Consider the following 23,526-nt stretch of genomic DNA (forward strand, 5'->3'; position numbering starts at 1 on the left):
GAGGGCGACGGACCCGACCGTGCGAAGAGGCACTCAAGCAACTCAACGCACAGGGTGAGCAGACCGTGGCTTGACCCCACGACTACACACACGCACAACCCGCATGCCACCCGGGAACGAACGGAGGAACAACCTCGTTACTGCCCCCAGAATCACGGGGTCAAGGGCAAACCCAACCCCGTGGCAAGGCCGTAGCAGCGGAGCACGAAGGAAGACCCAGACCCACCAAAAGGACTGGACCCCCTGGAATGGGGGCCCGGAGAAGTCCATGATGCCAGCATCAAGACCCCACCAGGTGGGCACGTAGTGCCCCGCCCCCCACATCGCCAGCGTATTCGGACAAAGGCCCCTCAGTTACTGCACCTGGTATTCCCAGGCGGAACCAACCAGGCCAGAACCTGCCCAGCTTCCGAGATCGGACGAGACCGGGCGTGTTCAGGTCGGTATGGCCGTAAGCCGAGCGGGCCCCGTCCCCCCAATAGTACACCGCCTGGCACACTGACCCTGCAGAATAGGCAGTCAGCATGGCCGTAAGCACACAAAAAAGGTTAACCAACGGAAGCAGGCAGCGCACCGGGGAAAAACCAGGCAACAGGCTGTTAACCCTAGCCTGGAGACTGCGGACGAGACAGGCGCCAGAGGGGACAGCTGAACACAGCCGCCCCGGCGGAAGGAGCGTAAGCTGGCGGTGTTGCATGACCAAGCCTCCATTTAACAACCCCCACCCAGAGGGGTCGAGGCAGAGAAGGCTGACACGATTGGCAGACGTCATGAACGTGCAGGGGCACCCTCAACCGGTGAACCCGGGAGTTGACACTGCACCAACACACCAGGGAATCAACCACCTCGGTGTTACCCAATGCGGTGGTTGTTCCTATAACCCCTCAAGAAAAAACTCCAAAACACACCTGCGGGTATACACCGGCTATACCGCAGTACAAGTGTTTCAGTTTCCAAAAAGGGTTAACCCAGGCCTACGGGTCGCAAACATCACTTTGGACCGGGCCTGGCGGTACGGGAAGCACAGGGTCACCAGAGGAGGTCAAAAAACCACCCCCACAGGCCCCTCTTCGCCATGCGTGAGAGAGGAGCGAAAAATAATGGAGAACCAGCCCCTAAGCACACCGTACCTGGTATTCCCCGGCGGTCTCCCAACCAAGTACTAACCAGGACCAACCTGTGTAGCGGCCGAGATCCGACGAGATCGAGCGCGTACAGAATGGCATGGCTGTAAGCCATGACGACAGTGCTGAGTAAAAACATACCCAACCAGGGTCTCCATAGCGCTTAACCCTGTGACACCCAGACCGACCTGGCATTTTTCCCCCTGAAAAAAGCCCAAGTCCCTCAGGGTACCAGAACAGCAGATCTGCATCCCCGGCGGACAACGGGTTCAACTGATCTGGACCAGCGTGACCAGAACCAGTCCCGTGCCCTAACCACGCCGACATGCCTACTCCAGGAGAAGGGCAGATATGCGTGTTGATCTTAACATGAAAAGAAGGCGCCACCCAGACGTCGGGACGAACCGCGCCTGGTGGCCCACCCCAAGGGCGTGAGACCCCACTACATATGTTCAGATCCATTCCGTCATCATCCCCCAGACATGAACGAGAATCCGTCGACAACCCACCCAGGTCATGGGATGTGGTCGCCGGAAGAGGAAAAACCCCCATCCCAGTTGCTTTATAAAAACGCTGTTTCAACCACAAGCAACTAAGGCGTGCCAGTCAATCGCCTGTTTACAGCGAGCTAGCACTATACGTGCGTCGGGACACACCCCCATCAATGAACAGGCTATTTAGACCTGTCATTGAATCCCCAAGGCGCCCAGGGGAACGACAAGAGGGGTGTGACACTCCCTAACTCCAACACTTCTGGAATAGAAAGAAGGAAGCATCAACAGTATGTATCCCAGTCTACACAGCCGGGGTAAAAAATGTTCACATTTTTACATCCCACCACCCTCCCATAGGAAAGAGACGGGGATCCCCAGAGAGACTTCCCACGCGAGCTGTACAGATTGAAAAGAATATATTGCACCTTGAGCCATGTAAAAAACTGGTTTTAGGGCCTCCGGGGAAGAGGCACCGAACCCATACACACTCAATAAACGAATTGAATCGAATATACATACAATAGAAAAGGACCCTTCTAGAGGGTCCACTCACTTTGACAATCTGAGGAGGAAGGCTCTGTACTCTGATGGAGGCTTCCTCACATGGAAGAAGGAGTCCGAACTCACAGAAGGCCTGAGTAGGCGCTTGGTGAGGAGGAGCCCTGACCACCCCCCCTGAAAACAGATCCATCACATGGACCTGAACAGCACACGGAAGTCCTACCAACAGAGACGCGCACGGTGACGTACTCTATGGCGGGGGAATTCCTGCGGTGCACACGCCCAATATACCAGGCCGTGGGACCAGGAACTCCCTCCCCCCCCCCCCCCCCCCCCCCCCGTAACGTGCCGAACCGCCACGTGACGGGAACCTTGAAGGACAGGGGGTGTACCCCTGACCGACAGAACAATGGGGAGAGGAAAGGTTACCAGTTCACCCCTTTACGACCCCACACCCATGATACGACGTAACGACAAAAAGAGAATATGACACAGTCATAGTCAGCTCTATGAAGCGTTTCACAGCTCCACACAGCGCACGAGCTAACCTGCTATCTGATTTTTACTAAGGAAAAACACAGAATAGAGAGGGCTCTAAGAACCCCGGTCCAACATACACATGTGCTTCTGTGGCCAGTACAACCCAGTTGTAGGTCACATGACACACACAACCCATCATCACCTACAAAAAATGGCAAAAACACTCAACAGAGGAACGCCGTTTTTTTCACAATGAGAGAATACATCATTCTTGATTAGTATCGACCACAGGCCTTGCTAAGCACACATGACAGCAACCAAACCAATTTCCCTTTAGGAAATAAGTTTCTCCAGCAGATTTAGCACAACCTCAGCAATCAAGCTGAGAGTTACATCGTATCCCTACCACACAAAAGACACAATTAATGCACAACATGTCTGATAGGAGGTGATAAAGTCCCCAGGGAACCGGGGGGGGAAACACAATCCTCCTATTTTACCCTCAATACGGCCAGTTAAAACAGGAAAACCTGTTAATGTGTGAACTCACTGTTCATTGTCATTACAGTCCGAGAAAGAACATTCTTCTACTCACTCGTCACCAAGCATAGCTTCATAGGTTAGTTGCCTTAGTAGTGAGTACACGGTACACATAAACACCATGATGTTTCTCACACAACAACCAGATCAACACATCACGATCTGCACGGAGAAGCTAACTGCCTAGTGACAAAAACAGCTCACACACAACCCGCAACGTATCTCAAATGCATTGCAACAACACACGTTTTGGGAAAAAACACCGTTATTCACAATACATTCAGCAAGGTAAAACCAGAAGACGTGTTTATGAGGTCTGGCCAACCCCGTACCTGCCCGGAACGCAGATCAGCGAAGTGCAGTCACAAGCCACCGTAGAACACAGCCGTCCCGTGTTGTTCGATCCGGGCAGCGTCGCCGCTCCACCAGTCGCTACAGTCCTCTTTGTTGACGCAATCCCCGTCTAGGCTCAGGCAGGGTCGACGAACATCCCCTGTCAAGGATGACGTCGTGGTCAAGAGTGTAAAACATGTTAAAAATCAAAGCACGTTCAACAGAATAGCATCAAGCTAACGGCTGCTCCAACCGTTCGGGTGCTATTGCTTCCGCTCGCGAGACGCCGATCTACGACGCACGCGATCAGGAGCGAGCTCCCGGCGGCGCGCGAGAAGCCAAGCTACCCCGCGCCAGGCCACCGACCGGCTAACCGTAAGCTATGAACGTGTAAACAATGACATAACACTCACCCAGACAGGCCGCCGTTCTGAACCCTCCTCACTTTTTAAGAGAAAAGAGAAAACAAGACGTCAACACCGCTTCACAACGGTGACAATAACACGTCCGGCGGAATCAGCACAGTACCAACTGGCCTGTATAGCTGACTTTGAACATGAATCTGCCGCTATCGCACATTACATGCACATATCCCCTCGTGAAGGAATACTCTCATTTGGATATGAAAGATGGGGTCTTAACACGGTGACAGAGAGAATCCACTCGTCCAGAACACACAGGGATCACCAGTGTCAATGGTCGCGGCCCACTAGTTAAAACTATAATGGTCGCCAGACCAAGGCCTTCTGTCGCCTAGACGGCTAAACAAAGGACCCTAGCCTGGGGCCGGTTTCCATAAACTTTGTCAAGTAGCCCCCATAGCACTAACAGACAAGTGGAGCCCGCCAGCAAACACTACTCACCCAACCTGGAACGCACCGCTCCTCACAACAGCGGCATGTCCGACAGTTCAGCTGTGGCCTGACAGGTTTCACCCCAACAAACACAGCAAGGAACTGCAGTTGAGAAGCATGCAGCGGCGTGCTCCCAATACGAAAACCGGTGGAGGGTTTGTAGAATGATCATCATCTTCTAGACACTCCAGTACGAAGACAATATCGCCGTATTTTCTCGAAAATAGTGAGAGAGAAAATAAAGATATGATGTCAACGTATCCTTGTTTCCCAAGCTGTTCCTAATCCAATTTCTTCCATCATGGTGTCAAGTGTGGGGATCTACCGAGGCACCTCTTCCTTGTGGTGAAAGCGAGAAGGAGGAGAGCAGGTGACCACACACCTGCTTATGAAGGTAAGCTGATGAGGGGTGTGGTCAGACTAATACTGGTATTAGAGGTACATTTGTGGTTTATTCAGTACGCGTGCACGTACGCGAGATAGTGCAGAAGGCGATGCCAAGCTAAGCCACTAACGATACAGAACTATATTTTTGAGGGGGACACATTCTCTTCTCAATATTGAAGGGGACAAGTCCCCTGCTGTAACCCCCCCCCCCCCCCTAAATCTACGCCTACAATATGTAGGTCCAGATAGCACCTTGAGCCATACACTGGTGAAGCAATGACCTTCACTGTGTAATAACACTGTAGAGGGCTTTGACCTTCACCTGTCCTGTAAGACTGTGTAATAACACTGTAGAGGGCTTTGACCTTCACCTGTCCTGTAAGACTGTGTAATAACACTGTAGAGGGCTTTGACCTGAGTCCTTTGAAGCGCCATCCCTCGACTTTGCCCGCAGGCGGTAGGCAGGTTATTGGTAATTTCACTAAGAACCTGGCCGCCCTGTTGCCCAGGTCTCATAATTACAACGTGACCCCTTTGTGCTGTTATAATTAGACTTAAATCCAGGTCTCTGATGTTATTAGGCCCATGGGGAGTGATGAATGTTGGAGAAGCGAGCGAGAAGGGTCTTCTTTGTTTCAGTAGCCGGCCCCCTTGGCTTATGACAAATTTATTGGCGACGTAGGATGAATATTAGTGGTGGTAGTTCTATGTGGCATTTGACTTTGGTCGTAAGGTCAGTGTTTTTGCCGTGTGACAGACAGCCATGAGCCAAGATACACTACACCACTATGATACCCATGTACATGTCGAAATACTTCCCAAAGGTCAGTGAATTCCACGACCACAACACCAGAGGGAGCTCAACAAATCATGTTCAACCCAGATTCGGCTCAAACAAGGGACTAAACACGGTTCGCAATTATGCCACATCAATGTGGAACGCCCTACCCACAGCCGTAAAAGAATGTGAATCCCTACCCACCTTCAAAACCGCTCTCAAAGAGCACCTACGGGTGGCATGCAATTAGAAACTGGCCCCGGTAAATGTCCAAATCCCCCCACCCCTACCTGCACCCACCCAACCCCCTCCAATGTAGAGTTTCTTCCCCTTCGAATGTATATATTTTTTATGATCTATTTTTCTTAAACAGTACTGTATTTGTATGTCTTGTATGTCATAAATGTCTTGATGAATATTACCAATGGGGGACCCTGATGGAAACAAGACAAACGTCTTTCTCAGGTCTGCATCCCCTTAACAATTGTATGTATTGAGCCGTACTGTATTGTACCCATTCTGCAATCTGTTAAATAAAGTTTTCATTCATTCATTCATTCATTCATCATTCATTCATTCATTCATTCATTCATTCATTCATTCATTCATTCATTCATTCATTCATTCATTCATTCATTCATTCACCAGGTATGTGATTTACGCTGCCCCAGTCTCCATAAGTGACAGAATAGACTCTAGAGAGTCTAGACCAAAACAATTTATCACACTCTGGCTATAATTGTGAATGATGTAAAGCTGTTGTGCTCTCTTAAAGGTAAATGTCTATGTCAGAATTTCTTGGGGTAACCTTGACTTGACTTAAAGCAGAGCCGTTCTGTAGGGAATGTTTAGCTTCCTCAGGCCCGTCAAGTATTCCAAGTATGTACACACTGCTCTCTGCTGGCGTTACTCCAGTACTGCACCCAAATGCTGTTTAATAAAAAGAAATTCAACACAGATCGTATATATTCTTTAAAATATATAAATCTTTAAAATGGCATTTCCCACATTCTTGTTACATCCTTTAAATGAATGCGGTCATGCAGAAGTACCTAGGAGAACTTATTAAAGACATATTTGGGAATGATATTATGATGCCTGATACAGTATAGTGCCCAGCATTTTCCAGGAAAACCTCAATCAGCATAAAAAATAAACATGTAAAAAATGTATTATATAAATACTTCTTGATCTAAAAAGTCTTTGTCTCATTTGTGATTTTTTTTCATGCCTTAGGGATGTGAGGGAGGTTGGTGTCCTGGGATTGGGAGGGGTGGGTGGGGGATCTTGGGTGGGGAGGGAGGTTGAGCTGGGGTAGTGGTGGGGGGGTGACGAGTTTGTTGTGGGTGTTTATGTTTAATTTTCTATTCATTTTCTATAACGTTTGTACATTTAGAAACATGAATAAACTGAACATTTTAATTAAATAAAAAGTCTCTGTCGGTCGGCCAAAAGCCCAGCATCCAATTAGTCATGAAATCAGATAAGAACCAGCGCTCTCACTAGTCATTTTGAAATACGTTGGGCGGCCTTCAGCGACACATGGGAGGAAACGTCCGGGCTTATTAGTTATTCCGACCAGCAGTCAAGCAGAAAACCATTACACCAGAGGCCAGTCCTCAGAGGCCCTGGATATCTGACACTTGTTTTCGGATGCAGAGTTGCCCTCCGGAAAAGCACAGAGCCACCGATCTCTGCCAACCGCTTAGACCGAACCACCCATCTGGGCCAGGAGGGGGTTTTGCGTATAACAAAGGCCCCCCCAGGGCTCCTCATTGATCAGCAGGCGAGGATTGACGGCTGATAGAAGGAGGGGAAACGTCCGATTCAATGTCTGAAATCTGGATAGCCATCTCTGCAGGGGTCAAGTCTGCAGCGATGACCCGTGTCTCTCTCTGGGGGTCAGATCGGGGTCCAGACAGAGACAGAGGAAGGGGAAGACTCCTGTCTGTCTGTGACAGGGGCACGTCTTTCAGTGTGAGGGATATTGGCCAAGTTACCACCACAACTTCCCAGCGAAGCTGGATGCCACTGAGTCCTGTCTCTGAGAGGTGGTTAGGGGGCAAGATAGCATCAGAACAAAGGCCTTCAGTCAGTTCCTCTCTCTTTTGTTTTCTGGTTCATCCACAATATCTCTATGGGGAAACATGGGCATGGAGCTCAGTGCTGAGCTCACACCGAAATGATGCACCGAATGAATACTTTACAAAAATACATTTTATTTACACATCCGTTGAATTTACTTTAAAAAAAAAAATACGAAAATCAGTGTCTCTGAGCATAGGGATATGGCATGATAAGGAACAATAAAAAAAATCATACTAATAATGAAAAGCAATTGGCCTATCTCAAACTCTGCCCTCTTTTTCACCTCCAATCACAACTGTTGCTTGTCCCGAGGAAAGCACCGGCTGTGATCGGAGGATCAGGAAAAGAGATGGGAGTTTGAGATAGGTCAGGAAAACGCTTACTAATGTACTTTTTTACTACCTCTATTTTCCACCCTTTTACTACCACACTACAGGCGGAGGCGGTTAACCGTCTGTGGCGTGGTAGTGAAAGGGTTAACCTTCTGTAGTGTGGTTGTGAAAGGGTTAACCCTTTGGTAGTGTGGTAGTGAAAGGGCTATGTGAGGTTCAAAACACAGCACAGAGTGACTGATCCAGCTACATTTCCAAGATTGAGACAAAACAGCAGGGTTGCTGAGAAAAGCATTGATACAGGATTTACACCCTAATCTAAGATGTTGTGGGATGGCTTAACTGCACCTCTGATTGACTTAAAATCTTGATTTGGTCATCGTTAGCCCTTAATTAGGCTATCCCATTAGAAGATTTGGGGTGAGTCATATGTTCTCACATCCCAGCATGCCCATCTTAAAAGGTTTAACTTCTTCATTAATTGGGTAAAGAAAGTGTTTTTCTGTGGTGGAATACGTTTCTTTACTTAAGTAGAAATACCAAGGTAAAATAGTACTCAGGTAAAAGTAAAAGTCCTCTGTTCAAAATTCTACTTAAGTAAAAGTGTATAAGTATTTGCTATTGAATGTACTCAAGTATCAAAAGTTGTGCATTGCATATGCATTCTACATGATGCTTGTGTATTCCAGTGCTTAGGAGCATTCAAACCTTGATCCATTGACCTCTACAGGTTATGTTAAAGTGGTATGTGGTCCAGTTATGCTGCTCTGATTAAAGGTGATGTTAAAGTGGTAGGTGGTCCAGGTATGCTGCTCTGATTAAAGGTGATGTTAAAGTGGTATGTGGTCCAGGTATGCTGCTCTGATTAAAGGTGATGTTAAAGTGGTATGTGGTCCAGTTATGCTGCTCTGATTAAATATTGTGTTAATGTGGTAGGTGGTCCAAATATGCTACTCTGATCAAAGGTTATGTTAAAGTGGTATGTGGTCCTTTTTCGTCAAAGTAACGAGTAACTGATGGTTTCAGATAAATATGGTGGAGTAAAAAGTAGAACATTTCCATTGAAATGTAGTGGAGTAAATGTACAAAGTTCCCTACAATGAAAATAAATATTCAAATGAAGTACCTCGAAATTGTACTTAGGTACAGTACTTGAGTACAATATAACCCACTAATATAACCCACCTAGATTCTAACCCTGGTCACCCGCTAGGGAAAGCAAACATCCACCAATCAGCCAAAGGGGGAGTCACCACTGGCTAAAGGAGATATTTGTCTTCAGGCAGGTCTACTCTGATACACCCCCCCCCCCCCCCCCCCTTCAACTTCCCACCACTGGGAAGCCCATCCAGGTCATGGCACCACAGTAACCCACCTGGATCCAAACTTGGGTCGCTCCCATGGCAGACCAAGCACCTACCCCCCCCCCCCCCCCCCCCTGTCAAGGGATATATTAGGCTGGTCTGGGGGCAGCAGCTCGCTGAAGGTGACCCAGGTGAGGGAAGGAATGGGGTTCTGTGCCAAGTTGAATTTCCTGCTCCTGGAGGGAAAACAAGCTTATCTGATGTATTTTGTTTATAGCCTATTGACAGAGAAGACCAATTTTGTAATCTTGCTTGAAAGATAAATCTACAGCTTAGCTCTTATCTATTTCAAGGTTCTTAACAACATTGTACTATAAGCTATTGAAGTTTCCATTGCAATTACAGTGTCAGATTGTATGTAAAAAAAATTGTAGTGGACGGTGGACAGCAGGGTGGAAAACACAGTACTACATCGACATTACAGCAACTGGCAGTTATAAAATGTATAAATTGTGTAGCATTAGCTACCTTCTCCAGCCAAAACATCATCAAGAAATCCCACAGGCCCTTTTCACAGTGGGTAAATACAGGTGTAATTAAAAACATTAAACTCCAGGAGAGGTGTTTTTGGCCAACAGCTAGCTGATCCGTATCCACTTCCATTAATTTGTGCTAAGCTATAGGCTAGCTTGCAGCCCGATAGCTTTCTACTGAACGCACACAGAGAGGACATTGATATCTATCTCCTTGACTCTGGAGAAGATGATGAGCACATTTCCTATAATGTTCCTTTAAGTATGGTCCCGTTCCATTTGTGGTGTGCCCATGGGACCCTATTGTGCACGCTGTCTCACTGGAATGGCTGTGACACAACTAAATGGACCCTAATTACTGTTATTAATTACACCTTTACCCTGCGATGACACGTCAAAATGGCTGCCGTGAAAAGGGCCTGTTATATAGTCATTTGTTTCTGAGTTGTTGCGCACGTTCTTGATTGGTCCTCTACTACAAAGTGGTTTAGAGGTGAAACAGTCAACTGAAGTTGTGACGGCGACATGGGTGAGAGTTCACAACAGCCATAGCTCAACAGTCTGACCGATGTCACACATAGGCGTTCCTCCTTGCGAACTGTCTGGAAGGTTCAGCCAGTTCTTCGGGTTGTTTCTGTGGGACGCTGGGTGTCGTCCTGCTCTGCTTGTTGCGCATGGGCACAAACGATGTCGCTGCGCTGTAGGAGTACTCAGCGTGGCTAGAGACACACGGGACATGACGGGTGGGGGGAAAAGTCTTGGTTTAGAATCGGAAAAACAAACAGATGTCAACACCCTTTGGGATTTGACTTAAAGGAACACGCCGACATTTCTCCAGAGAGAGACAAGAAGATAGATACCAGTTTCCTCTCTGTGCGTTCAGTAGAAAGCCATCTGGCTGCACGTTAGCCTAGCTTAGCACAATGAATGGAAGTGGACATGGCCGGTTAGCCTAGTCATTGTCCAACTAACACCTCTCTCCCGAAGGATAACCGGCCATGTCCGCTTCCATTCATTGTGCTAAGCTAGGCTAACATGCAGCCAGATAGCTTTCTACTGAACGCACAGAGAGGAAACTGGTATCCATCTTCTTGTCTCTCTCTGGAGAAGACGGTAAGATAATTTCACAAAATGTTGGCGTGTTCCTTTAAATAGAATGGCAAAATGTGGATTCTTCTCATTCTTTATCTAAAACATATTTTGATTCAGTGGTACAATGACGTTGGTAGGCTATATATAAATAAAGCTTGGCAAAGGTTTAAGTGTCTCCAATTTGTCGCAGCAAATTGATTCCTATGCTTTGATGGTTGACAGGTTAACAGGACAATAGATAAGACTCAGTTCTTCATTCACTGCCTTAAAGAAACATGCCAACATTATTGGAAATGTGCTTACCACTTTCTCCAGAGTCAGACAATAAGATAGAGATACCAATTTCCTCTCTGTGCATTCAGTAGAAAGCTATCCGTCTGCAAGCTAGCCTAGCTTAGCACAAATGAATGGAAGACTAGCTTAAAACTCCAGGAGAGATGTTTTTGGCCAACAGCTAGGCTAGGTGGTCCATATCCGCTTCCATTCATTTGTGCTAAGCTAGGCTATCTTACAGCCGGATACCTTTCTACTGGAAAAAGGAAATTGGTATCTATCTTCTTGTCTGACTCTGGAGAAAATGATAAGTGCATTTCCCATAATGTTGGCGTGCTCCTTTAACTCATTCCCCGCCAACAACGAGTTTACTCGTTATTGGGAGCCGACGCTTGAACGCCAACAACGAGTATACTCGTTATTTTCGATATTTGTATTCATTGATCCATAGGGAATGAGTCTATGTTCGCCAAAGTGCAATACCGGCCGCATCCAGCTAGACGGCGGTATCGAGCACCCTTTGTAACCTTGTATCTTGGCCTGTGTAATGGCCAAATGTCTCCGGTTTCACTTTTCCTTGTCGGGCGAATGGAGCGGTTCTCCCGGTTCCATTGAAGCGCGTCAAATATCCCCGATCCATATGTTGTGGTGGGTTATGCCGTCGACCAAATGGACATCGGATGTACCAGGTGGCGATCAAACAATTGGAATATTATTTTTGGAATACTCCCGATCACAGGTAAGGACTATCTGACGTCAATTTTATTGTATCTGAGTATTGCAATCGACATCTTTGTCTGGTATTCTGTCCATATTGCTTCTTAATAACAATTTGTGCTGTTTACTGTTTAATAACCATTAATAACCAATCAAAAATACAGTATGACCAGCACTTTGGCCCTGGAGTGTTAGTAGAACGCTCCCCTGTACCATACTATGGTTCAGAACAATACAGGAAAAGGTAATACCTTGTTCAAGGTGACTTTCACTTAAATAACGCCCTGTTGCTAAACACGAACAAAGGAAACGTTCAGCCGGTACTATACATACAGCTAATCAAAAATAACTAGCGTACAATTTGTCCTTAATGTGTATTATTATGAGACAAGATGTTGAGAGAGATTGCTGGATGCTTTGTACTTACGATAGCATAATTACAGTTTAAATGAACCTGCTGCAATGACTTGCTGTGCAGTCTCTCTAAATGATTTTAAATCAGTTCAGTCTTTTGTTGATGACAGATCCGATGCTGTACTGACAGAACTCGTGATTAATTGCCAAAACATGTCAATCAAAATATGACACAAACACACACAAAGCAACTTGCCTCATACTGAAGCCTTGTGATAGGGAGAGGCAGAAGACGAGGCCTCCCAGGATACACAGCACAGAGCCTGACCAGCCAATAAAGAGAGCAGCTCCCAGCTCAAACCTACAGAGAGAGAAGACACCTGAAACTAAAACCTGCTCAAACCAACAGAGAGAATTAAGACACCTGAAACTAAAACCTGCTCAAACCAACAGAGAGGGAGAGAGATACACCTGAAACTAAAACCTGCTCAAACCAACAGAGAGAATTAAGACACCTGAAACTAAAACCTGCTCACACCTACAGAGAGAGAGAGAAGACACCAGAAACTAAAACCTGCTCAAACCAACAGAGAGAATTAAGACACCTGAAACTAAAACCTGCTCAAACCAACAGAGAGGGAGAAGACACCTGAAACTAAAACTGTGAGGTTTTGCCCGCTGCTCACTACCTTTTCTCTGTCTTCTTTAAGCCTACTGTTAGGAATTCCCTATTCTCTGTCTTCTTTAAGCCTACTGTTAGGAATTCCCTACTCACTCTCTCTAGCCCCCACCCTTTCGTTCCTTACCCTTAGTGGCCACACCTGTTTGATATTCTATTATCTCTCGCACCTGTGGTGGCAGGCTAATTAGTCCCCCTGTGGGCTTTAAATACCAGGGCGCTTCCCCTCGTTTTGGCGTGGGGTCGTGTTGTATACTTGCCGAGTCATATTCTCTAAACATCTAGACTCTTTCGGGAGATCCTCTGTCTGCCTATGCTGTTCCATTCTCCGGCGTCGAGATGTTTGCTCCAGCCTTCGCCAGCTGTCGCCGTTGCCTGTGGGGGAGACTGGTCTGCGCTCCCTGTACTTCCACGGGAGGCACCCCAGCGTTCCACTGCAGACCCCCGCGCAGCTGTTCGTCCTGACGCTCATCCAGACCAGCGCAGACGCTCTCCAGTCCTCAGCGCGCAACGCGCATCTTCCAAGGACGCTCGAGCTTGGCACGCTCTCCAGACCAGCGCGCAACGCGCATCTTCCAAGAACCCTCGAGCTTGGCACGCTCTCCAGACCAGCGCGCAACGCGCATCTTCCAAGGACGCTCGAGCTTGGCACGCTCTCCAGACCAGCGCGCAACGCGTATCTTCCAAGAACCCTCGAGCTTGGCACGCTCTCCAGACCAGCGCGCAACGCGCATCTTCCAAGGACGCTCGAGCTTGGCACGCTCTCCAGACCAGCGCGCAACGCGCATCTTCCAAGAACCCTCGAGCTTGGCACGCTCTCCAGACCAGCGCGCAACGCGCATCTTCTAGACCTTCGTGCTTGGCACACTCCTCCTCGCAGACGCACCCCGAGGCGTCTCACTGTTCCGACGCGCACACCAAGGTGTGGCGCGCACTCTGTTCCTCGGCTCCGTCAATGGCTACCCGGTGGACGACATCCTCGCCACCGCCACTGTTCCGACGCGCACACCAAGGTGTGGCGCGCACTCTGTTCCTCGGCTCCGACAGCGGCTACCCGGTGGACGACATCCTCGCCACCGCCACTGTTCCGACGCGCACACCAAGGTGTGGCGCGCACTCTGTTCCTCGGCTCCGACAGCGGCTACCCGGTGGACGACATCCTCGCCACCGCCGTTGTTCCAGCACTCTGTTCCTCGGCTCGGACAGCCAGCCACCCGGTGGCGATGCCCTCGCCCCGTTGCTGTCCCTGTACCATTACGCATACGCCTGGGTGAGTTTTGATTGTGATGTCACTCACCCAGCGTAGTGCTTTTTGCCCCCGTCCCCGTTGCTGTCCCTGTACCATTACGCATACGCCTGGGTGAGTTTTGATTGTGATGTCACTCACCCAGCGTAGTGCTTTTTGCCCCCGTTCCCGTTGCTGTCCCTGTACCCTTTACGCATACGCCTGGGTGAGTTTTGATTGTGATGTCACTCACTCAGCGTAATGCCCCTTGCCCCCTTCCCGCTGCGTTTCCTGTACCATTACGCATACGCCTGGGTGAGTTTAGATTGTGATGTCACTCTCCCAGCGTATTGCCTCTGTTTTTGGTTCTCACTTAGAATAGTATTTTTGGACTTTACATCTCCCCCTGTGTGTTTGTCACACGAAGATATTATTACTTTGTTCACTTTGTTATTTGGACTGTTCTGCACCTGCTCTGTTTTTCCCCTTTGTGCATTAACTATCTCCTCTGTCCTGCAGAGCGGCCCAGATGATTTCCACCAGTCCTCCCAGTTCCTCCCTGTTTCCCAGCCCGCCTCCGCGGGCCTCAGTCCCCTCTGTTTCCTAGTTCTCCCCTTTCTAGTTCCACCTAGTTCCTGTTCCCTAGTTCTCCCCTTTCTAGTTCCACCTAGTTCCTGTTCCCTAGTTCTCCCCTTTCTAGTTCCACCTAGTTCCTGGTCCCTAGTTCTCCCCTTTCTAGTTCCACCTAGTTCCTGGTCCCAAGTTCTCCCCTTCTAGTTCCACCTAGTTCCTGTTCCCTAGTTCTCCCCTTTCTAGTTCCACCTAGTTCCTGGTCCCAAGTTCTCCCCTTCTAGTTCCACCTAGTTCCTGTTCCCTAGTTCTCCCCTTCTAGTTCCACCTAGTTCCTTGTCCCTAGTTCCCCTAGTCCCCGTTTCTCCTGTTCCCTAGCTCTCCTAGTCCCTAGTCCTCTCTCCCTAGTTCTCCTTGTCCCTGGTTACCTAGTCTCTAGTTCCTCTGTCCCAAGGCGTTCCCTTAACCTTCCCTTAGGCGTTCCCTTACTTTCCCTTAGTGTTCCCTTTTCCTGCCCGCCTCTTAAAGGCACCTTTCCTTCCCCTCATATTATATTCCGGTATTTGTGATTCTCCCTTAAAGGGACAGTGCCCTTTTCCCTGTTTTTCCCTGTTGTTCAATAAATATCTGTTTCTTGGCAAACCATCATACCTGTCTTGTGTTGTGCGATTGGGGTCGGTTACAAACCATAACAAAAACCTACTCACACCTACAGAGAGAGAAGACACCTGCAACTAAAACCTGCTCACACCTACAGAGAGAGAAGACACCTGCAACTAAAACCTGCTCACACCAACAGAGAGAGAGAGAGATACACCTGAAACTAAAACATGCTCAAACCAACAGAGAGGGAGAAGACACCTGAAACTAAAACCTGCTCAAACCAACAGAGAGGGAGAAGACACCTGAAACTAAAACCTGCTCACACCTACAGAGAGCGAAGACACCTGCAACTAAAACCTGCTCAAACTTAGGCGGCTGGGTGGCGCAGCGGTCTAAGCGCTGGGCACCAACGCGTGAGACACCGGTATCGAATCCGGCTGTCAGCGTTGCCTCCGGCTTGGGCCGGCCGTCATACCGACTCAATTGGCAGAGTTAGCAAGAGGGGAGTCGATGGGTGGTAATCTGGTCGTTGTAAACAGCGACTCCTACAGGTCGGTCAGGGCGCCTGCACAGCGAGGACAGGAGATGTTGAGGGTAGTGTGAGCCTCCCACACGTTACACCTCACCAATGAGATTCCACGCTGGCAGGTGAAAAGAAGTGGCTGGCTGACTCCGCGTGTATCGGAGGGGACATGCGATGGATTCTTCAACCCTCCCTACGACCGACCAGTGGGGGGCACATGCGAGCAACGATCAAGACAGGGGAGGGGGGGCGTTCGTCACCAACCCCGGAGCGGCTGGATTCGCCTGTTCGAATCCAGCTCACAGCTCCGGGGTTGTCACCAGCTTGGCTGGCCGTTCACACTAATACAATTGGCAGTATTAGAGGGTGGGAGAAGCTGGCGGGGTGGGTCCGGGTCGTTGTAAACAGCGACTCCTACAGTTCGGTCGGGGCGCCTGCTAAGCGCGGATAGGACCTGAGTGGGATAGTGTGATCCTTCCACACGCTACGCCCTCTCAGTGAGAATCCGCGCTGCCAGGTGAAAAGAAGCGGTTGATTGGCTGGACGTGTGTCGGAGGAAGCACGTGGTAGCCTCCACTCTCCCAGACCGACTGTGGGGGGTAAGTGCGCAGCGACCAGGAAGGGGATTGGGAATTGGCACGACTAACATTGGGATGGGAGAAAAACAGAAAAAGAAGGAGAAAAAGTGGATAAAAAATATGCTCAAACTTACAGAGAGAAAACACTTGAAACGAAAACCTGCTCAAACCTAGAGAGAGAAGACACCTGCAACTAAAACCTGCTCAAGTCTACAGAGAGAGAAGACATCTGAAACTAAAACCTGCTCAACCCTACACAGAGCGAGAGAGAAGACACCTGAAACTAAAACCTGCTCAAACCTACAGAGAGAGAGAGAGAAGAGAGAGAGAGAGAGAGAGAGAGAGAGAGAGAGAGAGAGAGAGAGAGAGAGAGAGAGAGAGAGAGAGAGAGAGAGAGAGAGAGAGAGAGAGAGAGAGAGAAAGAGAGAGAGAGAAGACACCTGAAACTAAAACCTGCTCAAACCTACACAGAGCAAGAAGACACCTGCAACTAAAACCTGCTCAAACCAACAGAGAGAGAGAGAGAGAAAGAGAGAGAGAGAAGACACCTAAAACTAAATACCTGCTTATCTAATCAATATATTTTTATCAGGTGAGATGATTGATGATGATTTATTTATTGGTCTGTTATGAAATGATTATTGTGCCTTACCAATAATAGATATTATACATAACAATATAGCAATACTAGCATAACAAACAATGAACAAGAACACAATTTAGTACACACAATAAGATGGTACATTATTTAAACATGTACTGTAAGTGAGATTAGTGGTGATATACAGTAACACAAAATTGTTTGCTCCATTATTAAAGCTGCAGTAGGCAATTAGAAGGCTATCTGGCTGCATGTTAGCCTAGCTTAGCACAATTAATGGAAGCGGACATGACCGGTTAGCCTAGGCATTGTCCAACTAACACCTCTCCCGAAGGCTAACTGGCCATGTCCACTTCCATTCATTGTGCTAAGCTAGGCTAACATGCAGCCAGATAGCTTTCTACTGAACGCACAGAGAGGAAACTGGTACATATCTTCTTGTCTCTGTCTGGAGAAGACTGTAAGCTAATTTCCCAAAATGTTGGCGTGTTCCTTTAACTCTTTCTCTGCCAACAACGATTATATACGTTATTGGCCGTCAATCGTTGAACGCCAACCATATATATATATACGTTATTTGATCATTTATTCGCTATTTCCATTCATTATCCATCCAGGGAGCCTGGTGTTACCATAGGGAATGAGTCTGAGATCGCAAAAGTTCAATACCGCCGCCTGGTGTTATGCGGCCGGTATTGCACTTCCTTTGAAACTCTCTGTTATATCGATATATATATATATGTTATATTGGTCCGGGCGGACTTTTCTAGTAACATGAACCTAGGGCTTCACCCGATCGCATTGAATCGTTTTCGGGACCGCCGATTCATTATGCTGTGGTGGGTTATGTCGTGGGCCAAATGGACATACGATCTACCAGATGGCAATCAAATAATTGGAATATTCTTTTTGGAATCCCACCGGCCACAGGTAAGAGCAATTTAACGTCAATTTCAGCTTGATTGTGCCTTGTTTTCATAGCCATCGCCCTGATCAGCGTATGGTGTTGTACTAACGAATGCCGTTATTGACAATCAATTAATCAGAAACGACCCCCCCCCCCCCTTCATGCATTCATGATGGAACATAATACCGATCATATGCATTTGAATTTTTAAGTGTAGCGTGTGTAGGGACGAAATGCCAATGGATTAAGTATAATACACGTAGCGGGCTATTACTAGCCTCCCAGGAATTACCCTAAACCGCTCTAAAACCATACTTATATTCACCACGGTATAAAACTGGAATGTATGGATGGAAAAATTATTTCTTTTTCACATCTTGAACGATAGATACTCGATGTCAAATGGGCCATAGTATTGCATCCATAGCTATAATATAGAATATAGTTATAGCCCTGCAAACAAGGTGACCGACTCCATTGGTTTAATGCGTGGCAGCACATAGCCATATCCCGTTCCCAGCGTGGCAGAGAAAGAGTTAAATGAGTGATCATATCCCCAACACTTACTTCTGAGCAACAAAGAACGGGTCAAAGAAGTCAGTGGTGATCCTGTGAGCGTATATGGAGCAGGCCGTCATGCTGCACAGTCCTGCCAGGACACAAAGTAAACAAAGGTAAACAAAGGTTTACAATAGTTTCTCCAAAAATATTTGTAATGTGGTAGAAGTAAAAAAGGGTCGAACTTCAACCGATGATGTGGGATGAATTCACTTTCAATTTGATAAAAAATGTCAACAGAAATGGCTGTTTACCTGTCAATAGGTTGGACAGGACAAACCTTTCATGTCAAAGGTTTTGGGATTTTAATTAGAAAGAAATTTTATTCATTTCAAATTAAAGTGACTTGATCCCAACCCTACCGATGATGGGATGATATAAATGAACGTTAAAATAAGTTCAAACAAAGACACGACCCCCCCGCGTGAATACTTTCGGCAACCAACATGCCCTTCCGCGTTGCTCTGATTGGCCAGCGTTGGCCAGCGCTCTCCTGCGTGAATACCAGCGCTCTACGCTCGTTTACCCCCTACGCCGCGCATGCGCATGAGGCTCCCCCCAGGTTAATAAGCAACGCCGGTTCTGTGCTTTTGTTTTGAGCCGACGCTATAGTTTTCAACGGAGAGACACACACACACCGCGGCGCGAGTGCAGCTACACAGGCAGCCGGTGATGAGGAGGAGGAAGAGCTGTGGATTTTAATCGGCAGGAGAGAGAGAGAGCTCAAAGCCGTATATAATATAATAGTCCCGTGGTGCGGTCGGAGGCAGCTCAAACTACCTGTGTTGTAATAAATTAATTGATTGATGTTTAACTTGTCCGTGTGTGTGTCCAGTCCTTTCGACTAGCAAACGTTGTCTGTATTTAATGTTACCTCAGGATACCACTGTAATTGTAGCAAACGTTGTCTGTATTTAACGTTTACCTCAGTTGGTTAGCATTTAGCTAATGTTGTTAGCATTGGATAGCATCAACGCTAGCTGGCTACAGCCCAGCACCAACGCGCATCCACGGACGCGGGAAGTATATTCAGGCCTAGTGGAGCTCCGTTTACCACTGAGGATGAAGAGAAGTCCCGAAACGACGGTCAGCCGGGCGTTGGTCGTCTCCGAGCCCCCGATCTTGGTGCACTTCATCCCCACCAGGGCGAAGGTCGCTCCGAAGAAACCCAGACACACAGAGGCAATCATCAGCGCCCGACAGACCTGGATATAGGCTGTGAGAAAACAGGTGGAGCAGACGGAAAGAAAGAGAGAGACATTTACATTTACATTTAGTCATTTAGCTGACGCTTTCATCCAAAGCGACTTACAAGTTCTGTACGACAAGTCATCAGGAAGGGCACAACTCTATCAGCTGAGTAACAATGTTCATCAAAGTGTTGAGTGCTACAGTGTAGGTTAGTATATTAGGACAAGTGAATGACAGTAAGGTTAGTTAGGGTTAGATTTTATTTTATAATTTCTTTAATATTATTATTATTTTAGATAATGGTTGAAGAAGTGCGTCTTTAGTCGACCGCGAAATATTGGACGGGTTTCGGCTGTCCTAACTGGGGTGGGAGAGGGAGGGAGAGAGAAAGAAAGGGGGAGAAGGGGGCGGCGAAAGTATTGTATAACTTTGCACTTTCGTGATGACATCATTGTTTGCGTTTTGCGTATTATAGACGGTTTTGCTGGCATTATGTTGCTACTGTAGGGATCCGTTTGGACCCAAATGTATTTCCTGTCAACTATCAAGGACACTATAACAGAATGAAGGGTCATCACGTCACCGTGTGGCACATGGACGCACAATGGTGCCAAGTGTGGAAACTTTCAGTTCGGCCGACATTGAGTTAAATGAGATTGGCAATCTCCTCGTTTATGACTATGTATTCAAACAGGTTATTACCTCGGATGTCACAATCATTTGCAATTTGTTGCCTTGTTAACTAGCTAACGTTTGATATATTGGTTGATTGATGTATATTTCCTCAGATAGCTTGTATGTATGCTGTACACACATGTACACAGTACACTCACTTTAAACAAACACTCACCTTACCACTCACTCTACTCACTTTAGACACTTTAACACACTTTATATTTATCTATAGAGATTTGCACTACATTCATACCTCATTTGCACCTTACCCTAAGTTTTGTACCACATCTCATTTCTGAATTGTACCTCACTGTTACTAATTTTACTCTGTATTGTATATTGTATGTATATTGACTAACCTTCCTTTACTTACTTTTTACTTACTTCTTAATTACTTTTTTTTTTTTACTGTATGTAGTACACTGCACACAGCAGCATCACACCTGGACAAGAGGCAGGGGAACTATGTGAGAATGCTGTTCATCGACTACAGCTCAGCATTCAATACCATAGTCCCCTCCAAACTCATAGCCAAGCTCAGGGACCTGGGCTTGAACTATGACCTCTGCCAGTGGGTCTTGGACTTCCTGACGGGCAGACCCCAGGTGGTAAGAGCAGGCAACTGCACCTCCTCATCCATCACGCTCAACATAGGGGCCCCCCAGGGCTGTGTTCTGAGCCCCCTCCTCTACTCCCTGTACACACATGACTGCGTGGCACAGCGGAACAACAACACAATCATCAAATTTGCTGATGACAACGACGAGAGGGCCTACCTGGAAGAGGTAGAGAATCTGTCACAGTGGTGTCAGGAGAACTGCCTCTCCCTGAACGTCAGCAAAACAAAAGAGATGATTGTGGACTTCAGGAAGTCGAGGGTCAAGGACTACAGCCCCCTCAGCATCGACGGGGCACCGGTTGAGAGAGTGAACAGTTTCAAGTACCTCGGAGCCCACATATCCGAGGACTTGACATGGACCACACACATTGACAGTGTTGTGAAGAAGGCACGACAACACCTCTACTTCCTCAGGCGCCTAAGGAAGTTCCAAGTCAGTCAGAAGATCCTTAAGAACTTCTACTCATGTACAATAGAGAGCATCCTGACTGGCAACATCACCTCCTGGTTTGGGAATAGCACTGCACAAGACCGTAGCAGACTACAAAGAGTGACACGTTCAGCCGAACGCACAATTGGAGGGGGGCTTCCCACCCTCCAGAACATTTACAACAAGCGGTGCAGGGGTAAGGCTAAGAGAATCATCAAGGACTCCAGCCACCCGAACAACTGCCTCTTTGAACTGCTGCGGTCAGGCAAGCGATACCGGAGTCTTAAGGCGAGCACAGAAAGACTCAGAAGAAGCTTCTACCCCCAGGCCATCAGGCTGCTCAACGAACAATAAACACTATGCAACAACCATCAAATGCACACAGCACACACACCCACACGCACACACTCACTTAAACAAACAACACACTGCAGCACCCACTCTCCACACTTTAGATCACCTAAACACACTTTACACTTTATATTTATTGGTAAAGGATTTGCACTACAACTCGTACACCTTACTGTAAATTGTACCTACATTGTACCTCATCCCATTTCTGCTCTGCACTATATAGTATTGTATATTAGTACATTGCATAGTATATTGTATATTGTATGGTAACTCAGTTACTTCTATTCTGCATCGAACATTGTACATATGTCTATACTGAACACTGTGACCTCTATTTTTACTTCTATTTTACATGCTATACTATTTTATTTCATACTTATCTTGTCTAGCACAGTCTCTGGAGCGTAACAGTAAGAAGCATTTTGTATAAAAGTATTCTGTACTTCTGTATGACAACTATTAACGAAACTTGAAACTTGAACTCTCAGGGGCTCACACAGAAACTAGCATTTCATCATAACGTATTCTGTATTTTATTATGACAAATAATAAACAAACTTGATATTATTCTCCCATAGGCTTCAATAGAACTGGCACCGAAGTCTGGCACCATTTAATTTTCATTTAATTTTATTTAATTTTATTTTGTTTCATACATGGGGGTACAGTTCATCTTTGCACAATATCACCAACATATATATATTTTTTTACCGCTGGTATTCTGACGTAATGACCCTTCCTTTTTTTATAGTTTCCTTGTCAACTATTCGCATTAGCAAACGAGACATATACTTGTGTCCTGTAACTGTTATTGTTGTTACTTTGAAGCCGTCTACACCTCTGGAATGTTTCCACACTGTGTTGTTTCTGTCCAACTATACCGACCGACCGCAAGCCAACTCCCCAGTCTGGGAACAATAAAACCACTCAGCGGGAACCGAAGACAAAGAGTTATCACAACCATGTAAAACGCCATGACTTTCTCAAATTGCTCTAATCGGGAACACATTTTTGTTAGAATTGTGTCCACACACAGGTCAGCCTGTCCACCGGGATACGCGCCCTGGCCTTTTCCGTAGTAAATGTGATCGTCGCTGTACCGCGGCCAGCGGAGCAATAGCGTGTGTATCAGGTTCCTGTGTGCACTTGTTTACAAAGGCAGTCATTCATCCAAGGAAGAACAGGTGCTCGCCATCACATCGCCAAAACAGGCGCCACATCACTCGCCAAAAAACAGGTGCTCACCGTCAGTCGAGTGCACACGCACACACTCATGCACGTGCACACACACACACACACATTTCTACTCATACATAAACATACAAACATGTCACACACACAGATACACACACGTGTGTATGCTCATACATACATACATACATACATACATACATACATACATACATACATACATACATACATACATACATACATACATACATACATACATACATACATACATACATACATACATACATACATATACACACATGTGTACAGTATGCTCATACATACATATAAACATATACACACGTGTCACACACACACACACACACACACACACACACACACACACACACACACACACACATACACACACACTCACACTCACACAGACACACACACACACATGCTCACACACAAAGGTCCCATGCATTATAAATGGCCTTTTCCAGTGTTTAGCATTGTTTCCTAGCAATTGGGGATTATATAATTGTGGTCTGTGTCGTTAATTATCATATTGACTCATCAGTCTAGTCTCGAGTTCACGAGATCTTCCCTCACTCAACTAAGCTGTTCTGATTTGACGGTATTGCTGACGTGAATAA

General features: G+C 46.9%; 1 protein-coding gene across 1 annotated transcript in view; it reads right to left on the reverse strand.

Moving 5' to 3' along the window:
* Positions 1-18,433: 18,433 nt before the first annotated feature.
* The window catches only part of cldn10a (claudin 10a), a gene marked incomplete at both ends in the record, with an annotated part of 6,770 nt that continues 1,677 nt past the window's right edge, over positions 18,434-23,526 (reverse strand). Inside the window, 2 exons of the mRNA XM_084317095.1 lie at positions 18,434-18,519; positions 19,483-19,644. Of these exons, the coding sequence (XP_084173221.1) occupies positions 18,434-18,519; positions 19,483-19,644 (248 nt within the window). The remainder of the gene's footprint in view (positions 18,520-19,482; positions 19,645-23,526) is intronic.

This window comes from Notolepis coatsorum (assembly GCF_963971535.1).
Source record: "Notolepis coatsorum genome assembly, chromosome: 1".
In the NCBI taxonomy this organism is placed as follows: Eukaryota; Metazoa; Chordata; class Actinopteri; order Aulopiformes; family Paralepididae; genus Notolepis; species Notolepis coatsorum.